Source organism: Taurulus bubalis (assembly GCF_910589615.1).
Source record: "Taurulus bubalis genome assembly, chromosome: 18".
Lineage (NCBI taxonomy): Eukaryota > Metazoa > Chordata > Actinopteri > Perciformes > Cottidae > Taurulus > Taurulus bubalis.
In genome coordinates this window covers 9,653,287-9,669,599 of record NC_136606.1, presented here as the reverse complement: position 1 = coordinate 9,669,599, position 16,313 = coordinate 9,653,287, and the positions used below count along the sequence as shown (strand labels likewise).

At 40.6% G+C, this 16,313-nt stretch overlaps 3 protein-coding genes across 3 annotated transcripts; 1 reads left to right on the top strand and 2 right to left on the bottom strand.

The window, feature by feature from the left end:
- Nucleotides 1-1,390: 1,390 nt before the first annotated feature.
- On the bottom strand, nt 1,391-3,513 carry mix23 (mitochondrial matrix import factor 23; the record flags this gene model as incomplete). Its single annotated transcript, XM_079234320.1, has 5 exons — nt 1,391-1,731; nt 1,825-1,884; nt 2,353-2,499; nt 2,596-2,721; nt 3,463-3,513. The coding sequence occupies 5 exons, from the start codon at nt 3,511-3,513 to the stop codon at nt 1,681-1,683; spliced, it is 435 nt and encodes a 144-aa protein (XP_079090446.1). The 3' UTR covers nt 1,391-1,680.
- Nucleotides 3,514-4,040: 527 nt separating this feature from the next.
- Nucleotides 4,041-9,078, top strand: fam162a (family with sequence similarity 162 member A). Its single transcript, XM_079234096.1, has 5 exons — nt 4,041-4,161; nt 4,940-5,041; nt 5,720-5,831; nt 6,321-6,429; nt 6,702-9,078. The coding sequence occupies exons 1-5, from the start codon at nt 4,119-4,121 to the stop codon at nt 6,816-6,818; spliced, it is 483 nt and encodes a 160-aa protein (XP_079090222.1). The 5' UTR covers nt 4,041-4,118; the 3' UTR covers nt 6,819-9,078.
- Nucleotides 9,079-9,264: 186 nt separating this feature from the next.
- kpna1 (karyopherin alpha 1 (importin alpha 5)) lies at nt 9,265-14,729 on the bottom strand (the record flags this gene model as incomplete). The annotated part of the gene is made up of 13 exons (XM_079233958.1): nt 9,265-9,452; nt 10,116-10,291; nt 10,745-10,872; nt 10,963-11,088; nt 11,201-11,279; nt 11,535-11,698; nt 12,800-12,899; nt 13,011-13,099; nt 13,296-13,427; nt 13,613-13,707; nt 14,024-14,123; nt 14,255-14,368; nt 14,604-14,729. The coding sequence occupies 13 exons, from the start codon at nt 14,727-14,729 to the stop codon at nt 9,265-9,267; spliced, it is 1,617 nt and encodes a 538-aa protein (XP_079090084.1).
- Nucleotides 14,730-16,313: the final 1,584 nt, after the last annotated feature.

The window sequence follows — 16,313 nt, the reverse complement described above, 5'->3', positions numbered from 1 at the left end:
AAATAGAAATGGATTATGGACAAAGTCCCTCCTGAAGTGGCAGTCTGCTTTATGGTATATAAAATATACCATAAAGCAGACTTCATTTAGAAAATGTGTACACACAAACAAACAATATATTTTTTTGAATGTGATGTGGCACACCCTTATCTGTTTGTCGGATTAAACAATTACACGTATAGACTTATTTAAATGGCTCAAACAATATATTTGATTTCTTCACCACAATCATGTGAGGTTACAGCTTTACTGCATCAGAGCCACCTTCCAGTCTGTATGCAGGGTATTTACACAGTATAAATATATTTAATAACCAGCTAAACATAAACCCTTGAGGCAAGACAGGCAAGAACTATTGGAAAAGTCAAAGCAATTAAATAAGGAATCAGCTTTTGGAAGGTGGCGAAAACTTTTTTGTAAAGGTAAATAATATTGTGATATTTGAAAACAAAAATCGAAAGCTTCAGATGCATGTCTTTTATATGATATACAGGTTGAATTCATATTATTTGTGACATCCAGTTGAATCTGTGTCATGTCAATGTAGGACAGTAAACACTTGCAAGATCCAGATTAATTAATTAAAATGTCCAATATTCCTGCAGCTTCCTGTTGGAGATGACGACACTCATGTTCTGTGCGGTGTGCAGCAGCACAAAACCAGAGAAGACCCCTCGTTCCTTTTACAAACTGATCAAACAACCTTCTTCAACAGTGAAATACCAACAGGCTGCAGTCTCATGTCAAAAAGCTGCTTCTTTACCCTGAAGTGATTTGACGTCGACTATGAATGTATGAACACAAAGATATGTGGGCTTGGGAAGCAACAAGTTAAATGCACTTCCTTCTAAAGAGATAATAAAGAAACCATTAAAGAAATATGTATTTCTTGTGATTTGTATAAGTATTTGTCCGATTTCTCAATTAGAAACCATTTTGGATGGAAGAAACGGTTACAAAAGAAAAGGTACATTAATCTCTTTAGTTTACACAAACTTTAACGGAGACATAGATTTTTAGCTTCATTATATTGTGTGTTCTGATCATACAATCCAGGAAACACGGTCCTACCAGGTGTTCACCTGAGATGAATAAAAAAAAGGAGTAGGGAGCGCCCAGAATCTCACCAACCAAGGAAATACACTAATGACCCGTCTACAAACGTTCCTGAATCAAACAAAGAGGACTAACATTATGCGCCTACAGCAGCTCTGTGAGGCTGAACTGAGGCTAAGTGCTAACATGCTCACATTCATTAGGATTCATGAGCTGGGAACCATGAATGTCTGTACACAATTACTGCCAATTCTTCTGACCGTTGTTTAGACATTTAATTGGATTAAACTGTACCACTTCATTGCATTTAGAAAACACGGTGCTCCTCAAAAGACTCACAAATGATTTAATTCACAGACAACACGTTGCTTGAAAACATTTCATTGTCTTTTTAAAAAAAAATCTTTTCGTACAATGTTTCTCATTAATGAGGCACACTAATGACTTTTGTACAGCTGTGGTAATGCAATGCGACAGTCACAATGGAATACAAGTGTGCTGGAGAAGAGGTCCGAGCGGTTTGGATGGTCTGCAGCTTGCAGTCGGGACTCCGCAGCAGGCCATAGTTTCAGTTCGTCTGGATTCAAACCTCAAGTGAAGCAGCTCCTCTCATCAGACGGAGCTTCACTTCACCTTCGGAGGCGTGTAGTGGATTCTGCACCTTTCACTGAAAATCTTACCACGGAAAATCAGGGATAAGTAACTAATAAGATAGCGACAGAGCATTTAGGTGTGATTATAGGACGTTACTGTTAATAGTGAGCATACCTTTAGACTTCTATCATTGATAACTTCTTCAACATTCAGCTCTGACTGCATAAGCTTTAACTGGAAACAAGGAAGGAAAAATGCATTACTTAATTAATATTTTCAAACATATATATGATAACACCCATTGCCGTCGCCCATAAAATTGTTAATACAACGCTACTTAAAAAGGGTAAATTCACCTAAATTGGAAAAACAAAAACATAATTTCTTTAGTTTGTGGTTGTCACAGTATGGAACAATTACTAAAGTATTCCAACAATTCAGTATTTATTTATATATATATATATATATGCAAAAAGAATAGTCCAAATAAAAGCAGTAGAAGCCAAAAATATTCATACTTTTAGTCAAGTCAAGGGGTCAAACATTTCCCATAAAGAAACTTAACAGCATCTTTTTTATTAGAACTGTGCCTAATTCTCTCCAAATGAGGAATGTATTTCAAGGAGTCTTCCAGCTACAGATGGCTCATATTTTAGAGCTTGGTAGTGTTTAAAGCCCTCTAGTGTAAGAAACAGGACCTACTTTTGTCTGCTCCTTTCTGAGCAGTCTGATGAGGGCCAGGTTTTCGCTGTCTTTTGCTCTTTGTTCCCGCAGTTGTCTCACCTCCTCTGAAGTTTGAGCTATACAGGACTTGATAGCTTTGTCTCTGGTCAGATGGGCGTCCATCATCTGTGGAACGCATGAGATTATTGCTTGAACTGGTTTAATATTATATGGAAAAAGCTAGGAAGTAACTTTGACAAAGACATTATTTTAGTCACTCACAGACTCATAGAGGTGTTTGCACGTTTGTGTGGCATCCACTTTGCCTGAGAAGGAGACGGTGGGCACGGAGGTGTTCAGCGCATAGACGATGCGGTCATCTATGCTGCGCATCACCTTCAGCATGTCCTGAAAAAGAGGCAGTCAGCAACTTCCCTTCAACAAAAACCAAAGCAATGATTTAAAGCTCAATTTGTTATGTTTGTTATGTTGCAATACATCACATTTAATTGATCTCTGGTTATCAGTGCATAGCCTGATGTCTAAGAAAAAGCAGAAACTCAATACAGAGACAGTGGACTTTCTGTAAGCAGTGCAGATAAGTTTTAATATATCGTAAATGAGCAAATATACTAGTAGATAACAGCTTGAACAACTGCTTAGAATAGCAACGTTTCAAGATAGAGCGCAGCATGCGTCAAAGCCTTTCCATTGCACATTTAGGCAAAATAAATGAGCACATTAACGCTACATTTTTTCACTTTCCTGCAACAAGTGAATGCCTACTTGTGTCACCTTGAGAGGTGGTAGTATGCTGACCCCTAGGTATGTTTGCTTTTTACGTTATCTTTAAAATTAGGCCAATTTAGTGACTGGAGGTACTTAATCAACAGGTTCGGTAAATCACATGCTGGCCGACCGGGTTGTTTATCTGAAGACCCGTGACAGTGATGTTTAAACCGTGTGCAGACTGTTTCAGCCCTGCTGCTCCAGTCTGTGTGAACATTAGTGATCAGGAGGGTCACCCATTCACTAGCTTGACGTGACACAGAAACAACACCGCATCTGAACTTTCAAGAGGTTCTGATTCAGATCGCAGCAAATCAGTGACACGTTATCACAGATCTTTGAATTAATCGTTGAAATTACCTGAAACATTGAAAAGTCCTCACAGTTTAAAGTTCCACCGGACGCAGCCATGGTGGACTGATTGGTCCTCTGTCCGCACGACGCGGTCGCACGCACTGTTCAAGACGATGCCTGAATACAAACCACCTCGATCAAGCTAAATATATTACCACATTATATTATAATTCCCACGGTCAGTACTAATATTGAAAGCTTTATCGCGGCATGAGTCAATAGACAATGTCACTATTAAAATAAAAGTACCATCGATTTAAAAAAAACAAAAAACAGTTACACAACGTGATGGAATCCTCCATTGTTGTGTCAAAGTCTGTTTCCCATCGATTTAAATTGTCGCCTACCCCTTACTTTAACCTACACTTAAGCCACACCAGTCATCTTTATGATATTTATGCATAGTTAAAGAACCCGACTTAAAATATAACTCCAGCTATGTATGTTAAACAATATTCGTGGAGAAAACAGACTTTAACGAAAAACCTGTCTCATTTTTTATCAGGCATATAGCACAGGCTCCTATGCTTATGTCAGCGGGTCCTGTTTGCCAGTCGTTGAAAACGCAGTTAGTTGACTTTCAACACAACCAGCTGCTGACGGAAGCCAAGGTTTTACTGCGCAGTTGAATGGCTTGATGGACACAGCGTACCTTTAGAAACATGAATTTTGTCAGATCTCGCCTTTCCGTTGGCAACTTTATAGGTTCGTATAGTTAACTATAATTTGTGTGTTATTTGTTTTTTTTATAAGAAACTGCCTGAAAGTGTCTCCTTTCCCACTCGGTGTTTGTGTATTTGTAACTTAAAAATAACTCTAGCTTGCAGCTGCAGTTGTAGTAATCTTGCATACGACGAACTATTGATAGTTTAATATATTATATATATTTGTACTTCTCGTTTGAATGTCATACCATAATGCGAGTAAACGATTATTACGTGGCAATGGAATCTGTTGATAGCTGGTATCTGTATTTGGAACATTTGTAGTTCGGGTTCAGGTTTCATCCAAATTAAAGCCTCACTAAATACTTTGACCGAGCAAACCTTTATGTTTAGACTTTGTCACCCTGAAACACCTACGTCCTGTTTTGAAAGTGGGCAGCACATTGGGTGTGCCCTTATGATTGTAATGGTGTGATGTCTCCTGTGAGTACTTTTTGCATTTATGTAAAGTTGTTGTGATATTTTGACATTTCGATTAGAGCTGAAATTCTTAGAACAGAAACATAATCAGCAACAGTAAAAATATTACAGATTAAAGATTACCAAACAAAAAAGAGAATAATTTCGAAGTTCCAGCCTGTCAGTTGTGATGATATGCTGCTTTTCTTTGTCTTATGTGAAAGTTAACAGAATCATTGTTAACTTTCACATAAGACATCATTTGGACTGCTCAACCAAAATCAAAAGTTTGATTTAGTACTCATTATGATTCCTCATAGATCCAATACACTCATGGTCTTTTTTTAATATCTCATCAGGTCAGAGGTGCAGACAGGTCACTGAAACATGGAGCCACAGAGGGATGTGCAGTAAACCACAGGAGGCCAAAGCAGAGCCTCTGCCTGCAGTCCCAGCAGCAGGTAGAGTTGTGGATCATGTGGGTAGACAGATTACTGTCTAGAAATCCTGTCCATATTTAGTTGTCTTGTGATGTCATTGTTTACTCAATCAGTCAAGTGTTGAGGTCCTAAACACTCACACACAAGAGATCGGGGTCTCCAATACTGCAGGAATACAGTCAGAAAGGCCTTTTTATTCTGTGTGAGCTGGAACTATTTTACATTTCAGAACATTTTACTTTAGAGGCCCTATTAGCTGAATGGTTACTGTGCATACATTGTGAGTGCAATGTCCCGGTTCAACTCTAAACATGGGACCTTTGTTGTATGTCAAACCTGTTTCGAGTCCAGTCTGCCAGTTTTACTCTCTTCATCTGTTCAATGATGGGGAAAACAATATCTTCAAAATATAAAAAGTTATGTCTCAGAACAAGGCAGAGAGTGTAAATGTCCCCACATTGATTGCCAGAGGACTTTGTACATCACAGGTCACTTGTTGCCATAGCGAGGATGTGAAAGTTTTCTTTAGTCCCAGCGGGAGGAAGGACACAGGAAGTGGGGTTACAGTCGGGGGTGATGGAGCAAACGATTGGGGCTTGTGAAACGAAACTTCTCTGAATAATGTTTTTTTCTGCAAGATGTGGATTCGTGGACATAAACTGTGTTTGTTTGTTCTAACGTGTGCTTTCTTTCATACAGAGCCTCGTGCCGGATTCAAACTCCCTGGCTACAAGCCGTCAAATCTGGACAAGAAAATTCTGCTCTGGTCGGGACGTTTCAAGACCGCAGACCAGATACCAGAGCTTGTGTCGTAAGTAGCCGTTTCCTGTTTATACCAGACCTCCCAGTACACCTGCATCTGATTGGCTCTTCGCGTGATGTCGTTAAGATAATTCACGCAAACAGAGCTAACTAACTGGGTCGTTGTTGCTTCTGCTGTGGTAAACTGATATTCCAAGGTGACTGCAGTTCAGACAAGGCATCTGTTTTTGGCTGGAGGTAATTACTGCTGTCCCTGATATCAGGGTGGAGATCATATCTGGTCTGCTGCGATGATAAAAGACCCGACTGTCACGCATTAAAACTGTAGACCCTCCGCCTCCTGCACTCTCAATGAACCAAACATCTAAATGAGAGAAGCATTAATAGTTGGGTGCGATTGTTGACCTATTGCCATTGTATGAAGGAACATTCAGAAAAGAAAAGCTTAGAACAGCACATTGTATATGATGAGGATATTGTTCTTAATGTATTCAATTATCTGGCTACCCTGACGTTTGTTTGTCTGCCCCCACCGCAGGTTTGAGATGATTGATGCTGCCAGAAACAAAGTCAGAGTGAAAGCCTGCTATGTGATGATGGCGACCACAATAGGGGCCTGTCTAATTATGGTGTTCCTGGGCAAAAAGGTGAGTGGCAATAGACAGATTGTCTAAACAGATTGTGTTTGCATGCATTGATTTTCTCCAGTGTCAGTTTACAAGGAGGAACATTTTAGTTACATTGTTTACAACAATTTGAAAGAGCTGTTTTGTCTCTGCATTGCTCGTGAATTAACCATTTTGTTCTACACAAAAAAAGTAAAGGTTACCAGTGTTGTGTATTTTTTCTAAAATACAAATACAGTGGAACCTGAGCCTTTTTTCAAATCTCATTGGTAATTCGTCTTATTTTGTCGCAGGCGGTCGGCAGGCAAGAGTCCCTGACGAGTCAAAACATGGAGAAAAAAGCTAGATGGAGGGAGGAACTACAAAGAGAGAAAGAAGCTGCTATTGCCCTGTCTGAGAAGGCTCAGTGATGGAAGACAAGACCCTGCGTACATCCCCTCCCTAGATAACTATGGATTATTAATGTCTGAAAGCCAATATAAGGTTTTTACCTTTTCAGTGAATACATTGAGGTTATAAACTGGCACCTGTTTGAGGAAACAGCACTAACAATTATTGTGGCGGCAGCATTTGGTTGTATCCAAGGATAGCAGAAACTTCAGCCCTGAAGGGTTTCAATGGGCTTCAGTTTCAAGTCAAGAAGTGGATCATGTCGTGTCCTTATACTTATGTGATTATACTAGTTTGTTTGTGACTGAGATCTATGTCTGTATATAGTCAACACCAAAATAAGAATCAAATAAAGTATTGCTTCTTGAAGATTTCCATCTGATTTAATGACATGATCTAATTTGATATAAACTGCAACCATTAAGCCAAAGATCTAAGTTAGTTACTTTTTATAGACAAAACAATGAATTGAGAAAATAATCTTCAGATTAATTGATAATGAAAATAAACCTTTCACAGAGGTACTGCATTTCTTCAGCTGTATGGCAGTCAAGGAAATGCTCCACAAAATAACTAATAGTGGACACAAACTACAATGAAACTGATTCACTTACACTGTGGTTCATGAACCAGCTTTTATGCAAATGGCATAACAGGGACAGTTGCACAAACGCAATACAACAAACAGTAATTAACATGTAGAGCTGGTAATCTCTTGCAGAGAGTTTGATAAAAGTAAGCAATGTTAAGAGGACTTGGTAAACAAACATTCAATTTTGCTAACTAAGGTGATCACCAGTATTCAAGTTTTTATCTGGATTTTTGTTGAAATTATCTGGAAGGATTCCTGTTAAATAAAGTGTATGGCACCATCAGCAACATGGCAGATGCTAACCCCAAATAAATCAAAACATTGTTTTTAATAAAGACCAGCTTCAGACCCAATAGCGGATATATGTGCTGATGTTTTGGCAGATCAAATTGGAAAATGCTACCTGAATGTGTGTTGGAAAGACATTTAGACTGCTCATGTTTTAGCAGCCAATTTTCCAAGATTCTGACTTATTTTGTTACAATACAGTTTTTCTAGCTTTGCTGAGGCAGCATGATTTACTGATTGTAATTAGTGTGCTAACAGTTTCAGTCCACAATCTATTCTGGGTAAACAGTGAAGTACATTATAATCCTTATCATACCAGAAGGGGGTCGAGGATTCAGACCACACCTCTTTACACCTCGCTTCCTGAGGAGGGAAAAGCTGTGTCATCAACCGATTCAATAGTTAATGCAAAAACTATGGTATATTCTTGAGGAGCAGGTATCAGTCCTGAACTAAAGTGCTGCAAATGAAATGAAACTATGGTAAGATAATACAAATTCCCGTTAGTCTGCTGCTGGTCAGATTCCAGGGTTAAATAGTCTGTTTGTCTCGTCCAAGTCTGTCTATTTGTCTCAGTGCGAGGGAAGACTCCAATTCCCATGGTTCCATGGGATTATTCACATCACACCAGAGGCTGTGTCTAAACTCGTATTAGGTGAAACCTGTGCAGGTGGAAAGTCCCATTACTGGATAAAGGAATGCATGATATGAGATCCAGGAGCAAGCAGCAGATCCTTGCTGGATCCAGGATCCAACAAGCAGCATGGTGGACAAGCTCCACCCCTTGGCGACAGTCAAGTTCCTAATTTGTCCATCTGTGGTAACTTATCCAATGGTCGGAGACAGGAGATGAGGGAATTCAACCTCCATTTTTGAGTTAGTTAAGTGCCTTTAGTAGAGGTCAGTTGAGTCCTTGTGTAGGGACTGGCCACATGGCCCCAGTGTGGGCAGTTCGGTCCAAAGACCATAGTCAAACATGATCAACGTCTCATGGTCAGTCCAGTGTTTAGGTTCAATCATTCTTCTCTGTGTGTGTGTGTGTGTGTGTGTGTGTGTGTGTTATAAATCACGTCCATGTTTGTCTGTCTTGTGAGTCCTTCATGCTTCAATCAGACGAGCAGTGCAGTCCAACAAACTTCCACTTAATCAGAGATAGGGTTGGCCAATCCGACGGGAACACCGAGAAGTGCTTTTCATTTGGGATGAGCTGAGGAAATCCAAAAAGTACGACGGTGGTGTTACAGGGACAACCTGCTTGTAGGAGACCCCGGGGCCTGTGCAGGTGGGTGGGTTTTCAGACGCAGAGGTGAGCTCAGCGCAAGACAGAATGATGAGTGAAACCTTCACAAACTGGCTGACAAGACTGCAGAACGTGACCCACGTTTGACGCTACGCACACATGTGCTCCTGTAATGTTACATTTGTCATAATCATGATAATGATTAAATCAATCTCTCTGACGATGGGAAGCGGAGGAGGTGAGCCGTGGGTTGTTGTAACCCTTGATCGTGGCAGTGGGCAGAGAGTGAGAGAAATGAGCAGAGGTGAGGATGAAGGTGGCGCACATGGGCAGGGAGGATTTAGCATTATAGCTGGAAGCCTTCCATCGGGGCCTCGCACTGCTGGAAGAGGAACTGCTGCTGCTGCAGATCAACGGCTGGAGCCAGAGTCGGGTCCTCATCGTCAGTGTTGAAGTAGCGCTCGATCAGGTCGAAGGCTTTCTGGTAGATTTCCTGGTTCTCGTGTCCCTGTAGGAACTCCAATTTGTCCAGACCTGGAAGGAAGAAGGTGGGGCTTGATGAATTAACAGCCAGACGTTTTAATAACTTATACAGTTATTTGATCAGGTTTAACTGTCAGCATCAAATGTGAAGATATACTGGTTTTCTCCAGTTTAATATCACAATACAATGAACATCAGTGGATTTTGTAGTGATGTCTAGAACTATGGAGTAATCATTCAATTAACCAAAATAATTGGCAGATAATTAATGATAAAATTAATTGTTAATTGAAGCTGTAGAAAATGTGCAGTTAATTCAGGGCAATGATTGACTAAATATGGCTTCAAAGCTTTCAGAAAAGTTTACATAACAAGAGTCCATCATTGTTTATATTTTTGCTAGATTTCCAGGTTTCCAACTAGTTATTTTTTAATAAGTCTGGCTCTTCCAGTGTAACAGAAAACAATAAACTGCTCACAATGTCGTAAAGTTGTAAAACCATGCGTCTTTGGTTTGTTTATGTGACCTACATTCTAGATGTGGTGCATAAAACTGAACTCTGGACTCATACAACTAACTAACTAAACCTCATGTTCTGATCTGTCCACTAATTGACAAACTTACTTGAATTATTCTCAACTGACATTGCAGAATTGCTAAAATGTAACAAGCATGGATTCAATCATTTTAATCGGGTGTCAGTGTAGACTAACCATAGGCCTCTTCAATCAGTGCACAGTAAGGGTTGATGCCTCCTCCCCTCTTGGCCTCCAGTTCTCCCAGTCGCAGGATGTTCTCTAGGCCATTTAGAGCCACCTGAACTATTTTGGAGTCCATAAGTGTGAGCAGGTCACACAAAGGTTTTATACACCCTAGATCCACAAGGTGCCTGCAGGAGGGGAGAGAGTACAAACACAGATATTACTCATTTAAAGCAAATAACTGTCTTTGGCTCAAGTCTTTGGCGCATGATCAGTAACCTACACACACCCTCTCAAAAGATGAAAGTTCACCACAGTCATACCAGCTGAAGGACAGTCTCCATACTTCATAGACAATTACTACTTCTGTAATTGAAAGTATTCCTTTTGTCTATATCACAATTTACAAAAATATTTCTGTATTCTATGTCATTTGAGGATTAATAAGAAGAAACAGACTACCACATACCAATACTCTGATTGGAAAAGCCAAATGCAACACTGAATTATTTCTGATAGTGTGAGTTAGTCACTAGCTCTTAAAATGTCATCTATTTGAAAATAATAAGCCACCTCAACTTTAGATATCATGGTGTACACACTGACTGTATACTCTGTATAAACTGCATCAGTGGTTTTACCTTATTTGCTCAGCAGAGCCCCCCGAGGTGGCATTGGTAATTGCCCAGGCTGCCTCCTTCCTTGTGCGAAACTCTGCTACCTGCAGGATAGTGATTAGAGGAGGCAACAGGCCCGCATCTATCACCATCTAATAAGAGAGGAAAAGACTTCATTAGATGAGGAAATTATCATGTTAATTTTTCAATCTTAACTTTCCAAGTTATTCACAGACACACACCTGTATTTGTGCTCTGTTCCCTGCGGTGATGTTGGAGATCGTCCAGCAGGCTTCTTTCTTGATGGACTCCTTCGGGCTACTCAGGAGGTGAAGTAGGGACTGCAGCGCTGAACAGTTCAAAATCACCTAGACGACCACACAAATTACACAGTATAATTAATAGATATTCATCTATAAGTATTAAATTACCTTCTCCAAAAGTAGCATAGCTTTATGTGTGTGTACATGGTGCCATTACCTGTGTCTGCAGATCGTCTCCAGTGACGATGTTCCCAACAGCTCGCAGTGCAGGAGATACAACCTTATAATCTGAGTGCCTGGAACAAAGCATAATAGTAATCAAATGTGTGTCCCCCAGTGTTAGGATGGCAGCAATTCATATTCTACCTCGAAATACTATACATAGTAACCTCTCCTGACTTTTTCAATTTGTCAGCACTGGTAATGCATTAGTCAAGCTCAAATAATGTCTGGAATCATTCACAACACACCCACATCTTCTCCAACAATGTATATCCGAGTTGTGGAATCTTTGGAAATTGTACGTATACATTATGTGATTTAAGCCTTACATCAGTAACTCCACCAGCCTGCGACAGACTCCCGAGTCAATAACAGCCTGGATTTTGTCATTGGGGCCATCAGATAGATAAGAGAGTGCCCAGCATGCATCCGCCAGGATGTCTATGTCATTGACGAACAGCAGCCAAGACAGCACACTGAGACACGGGGACACCTGGGGGGAAAAAGAAGAGAGATCGTGGTGGTATTAAGTTTAATATCAATGACTGTTTTACAGATAGACATAAGCAACTCCATGCAGCTTGTGACCTTGAAAAGTGATATATGATGTACTTAAGGCAGGGGTCAGCAACCTTTCGTATCCAAAGAGCCATTTTGACCTTTTTCCACCAAAAAAAAAAATTGTCTGGAGCCGCAAAAAATATTTGATATCACAGCTTCTGACGTTTTATATATAGTCATATTATATATACAAAAAACTATAGTTTGTTGTATTTACGAAATTTTAGAACAAGAATAAAGACAATTGTTTACATTGTATTGCTTTTCTACCTGTTTATAACTATCAAACAAAAAATAGTCATGTGTCGGCTACATTAAGGTTAATTAAAAAAACAACTATACAGACCTTCAGGTCTGTCTATATTTGTGGCTTATGTGGTAGAGTGTTTGCCCTGTAACTGCAAGGTAGCAGGTTCGATACCTGTCCTCTTCAGTGAGTTTTACATTTTAAACGCATATCTTTTGCTACGTTTACACTGAGCTCCTCACTAGAGCACCGCAAACGGAGGACGGATCCGTTTTTGTCAGCGGACGCCTCAGTGTCTCATGAGCTGACACAGAACCAGCAGCAGTAGTGGAGTTTGGAGACGTGATCCACTTCCTGAAAGTATATCTACTTTACTCAGTTTGCTGCAGCAGTTGAGGAATCGCTCTTCTGCACTCATCTGCGCGTGAGGGCGGGGCTCTGAATCACAAGTAGCAGCTGCAGGGGCGGCGGCTTGACAGCGACGTGCCGCACATTTTAGTGAAAGAAATATTTAAACATTTATTTTATTTTCAGTAACACAATATCACCTAAAACTCCAAGATAAGAGGACTTCCATTTAAAAGTTTTTCCACTGGGGAAAAAAATAAATAAATAAAAAAAGTTGTCTATCTTTTTTTTTTTTTTTTTTGTCAAAGCCTCAGGGAACCGCAACAGACGGGCTAAAGAGCCGCATGCGGCTCCGGAGCCGCAGGTTGCCGACCCCTGATTTAAGGTATGCGAGAGGTGTGCTGTTGCCATAGCAACATATTTAGGCTGGCAAATTACCTTGGTAAAGTCTGGAGGTGGGTTCTTTCCTCTGCACAAGTTTGACAGCGCCCACACTGCATTTCTCATCATGGTTAGACGATTCTGTTTGGCCAATAATCTGCAAAAGGAGCATGTTTTACTGAGGATACAGGATCAAAGTTACTCTGTATTTTTTAGAGTAATAACAGGATTTAGGAGGAAGACAAAGTGACATTGAATTGTTACTTACTGCACCAGGGAAGGCAGAATGTTGCAGTCTATGACAAAGTCTCTGCATTCTGTGCTATCTCCTGCTATGTTTCCCAAGGCCCACACTGCCTGAGGGGGAAAGCGATTATACAGGTCAGTCAATAAACGCAATTAAAATGTACAATATTCAATAGCAGGATTATGTTTTATCCAACCAGCCGGTTATATAAATACTATGTTGTTATTGACATCAGTAAGTTATAATAGAGAAGTCAGTGGGAAGGGTTTACAAGAAAAAACGCTGTTGTGTCTGAATTCTCCCTACCTGTTCCTGTACGTCTTCAAAATCCGAGTTGAGCATCTCTATGAAAATGGGCACAGCTCCTGCCTGGATTACCACCCGAGTCTGATGGGATGTGCCTGATGCAATGTTGGTCAACACCCATGCAGCCTCAAACTGAAAGAACAGTCAAAATATACAATATTTAATACACATTCACTCAGTGGGCTGCACGGTCACCACATGGCAAAAGAGGCCCTTCTCAAAAGACATACACCTTAGATTAATTGATGACTCTAAATTGCCCGTAGGTGTGAATGTGAAAAAAGTATCTTTACTAAGACATTCTAAAGGAAATGTACCTGCAATGTGCAGTTTTCGCTCCTTTTCAGGAACTCAACAAAGCGCTCCACCACCCCTGAAGTGGCAATGACTTCATCAATGGGTGGGTTGGGTTCTAAGGGAGACAGAGTAGAGGTGCACAATATGACAACAATGGATACAGCAATACTTTTTAAAACATTATCCTTATATCAATAGATTAAAACATTTATTCTAGTATTCCAAATTACATGATAAAATGTTCCTTTCATTGTCAACTTCCATGTATTAGTTTTTCTGAAGAAAATTGTCTGTGTAACTGGTTTTCTACTTCATAGAATGTATGCATAAAACAATGTATAATTCACCATGTAAAAGGCTTTCAATTGTCATCCAGCTCTCATAACAATCAGGTATCTATGAGGAATTTTGGCAATATATGGCACCCTTACCTTTAGAAAGGAGCTTCCTAAAGCGCTGAGTGCCTATTAGCTGCTGTTCAGGAGTACTGGCAAATATCATTTGAGTCATGTCTTCAGAGATCACCCCACCCTGCACGGCACAAAGATGGAAATTTGATCAACACAGAAGAAATGCTGTCTTGTGACTTCATATGTGCTGTGCATGATGGCACCACATGTAGGTTAGATGGATAGCAGGATTATTTTTGATTCTCATTTTACCGTGAGTGGGTCCATGTTGTTAGCCTGGGACTCCAGGTAGCCGCTATCAGCCATCCCATCGTCCTCTGGGAGGCCATCATCCTCCACTGTGGCAACATTCCTCCTCTTAAAGAGCTACAATAGAATCATATTTAAATAACTTTTTAAGCAAATTTCCTCTTCATCGTTACATTGTTAGGAACACAGCATGGATTCAAGTTTCCTCCCTGACATTAACAATGCCGGCAGGACATCATTTCATAATCATGAAGGTTGTTCAAATTAAAGTTACCTGGAGGACAATGATACCTCCATATTAAAACACATTCAAACTCATCCTCTGCCGAGGAGTTCTAAATCACTTCCTCACCTGCTCATCCTTCTTCTGTTTGCGAAGCTGTAGGCCTTCCTCTTCCCTCCTTCTTCTCATTTCATCTGTGTTGAGGGACTTGTTCTTGTAGCTCTTAAGGCGTGCATTGTCCTTACCCTGACTCATTGTGAAGCCTAGAGAGAAACAGAAATAAATGCTATCTAGAAGCTTAGGAGAAAATCTTTTAACTTCACAATCTGGAATTGAAGGACAGAAAATCCTATTGACACCAACAATTGTATAACAATGCATGCATGACTGTAGCGTTACATTTATTTAGCCAAAGTATATTAGTTCCCCCCCTCCAGTTTTCTGCATGTGTCAATTAAGGATTACCAAAACAATCACAAGTCAAACTGACATATGTAAACGGTAACTGTAGTTCACATAGGGCAACAGCCTCTCAGCAAAGAGTTCAACAAATTGGGGCATCTAAGGATACTCGCTAGCTCGCTGCTTAGCTTTATGTGATTTGACACGGCGTGATTAACAAACCACCAAACACATCAGTATCTAATGCTCCGGTGAGCGGCTTCCCCTTATCGATCCACGAATCAGCAGAACACAAAACGATATCAAAATGAACGAAGAATAGGCCCACGGGAGAGCAACACTTCGTCAGTTCCCGTTAGCTAACGTCAGAGCCCTTGTTAGCTCAATCAACTACCGAAAGCTAGCTGGCGTTAGCTTCGACATGTAACGCGACAGACCTGTGTTTCTCAAATGTCACCAACATTAAAAATCAAATTAGCTTCTCATTACAAAGCATTATCACGCATATACTTTTACATAAACGTAATTATTTGTAACTGACCTGTCAAAATGGGCTCTGTAATCCCCTTGTTATTCGCTAGGCCACCGTTTGTACAGCCGTCGCCGGTCGGTATGATACTGCGCATGCGTGATATCAAACACCGCCCCCCTCCAACAATTCCCCCCGCACTTATTTACACTCCGCCCCACCCACGCGCCGCTTCTGCTTCGTAAATGGCTAAACCAGCTTCTTCCTTTTAAAATGAAACATGCTATACGCTTTAGTTAAGTTTTAGAGTTAACATACACAATACATATTTGACTGTACAGCAATACTGAAGGGTGCAGACTTTATTTCCAGAAACACCCGCAGTGGAAATAGGCAGATACGCACAGCACGCAGCAACATAAACGACCCGTGCAGGGATTAAACGCAGTTGAAGCATAAAAAAAGACAACTTCAAGGAGTAGGCATGCATCTGTCGGCCCCTCAGTTGTATGAACGAGCAGTACTAAGTGCAGTGCAGGTGTTGTGAAAGTTGCTTGAACATTTAATAGTGATACAGTTGTAAAGTGTGCCAGACACGCTCTGGTGACAGCGCTCATCAGGTGGAGGCGGGGCTCGTCTGGGGAGCTACTCCGACAACAAATAACAACACCAGCTGCAGATGAACACAACCAGTAGCGATGACAAACAGATACAACTAGTATCACAACGATCATTATTCTCGTTGTACAAACCCACTTTTTGCCATTACCATCATCGCAGGCTTATCTTGAAAAATAAAATACAAACATATGATAAGAATAACGTCGGCACATAGGTAGAACTGAAAAAAAAGCCCCCCCACACACATGCACGCGCGCACACAAACACACACGCACGCGCGCACACACACACACACACGCACACACACACACACACACACACACACACACACACACACACACACACAC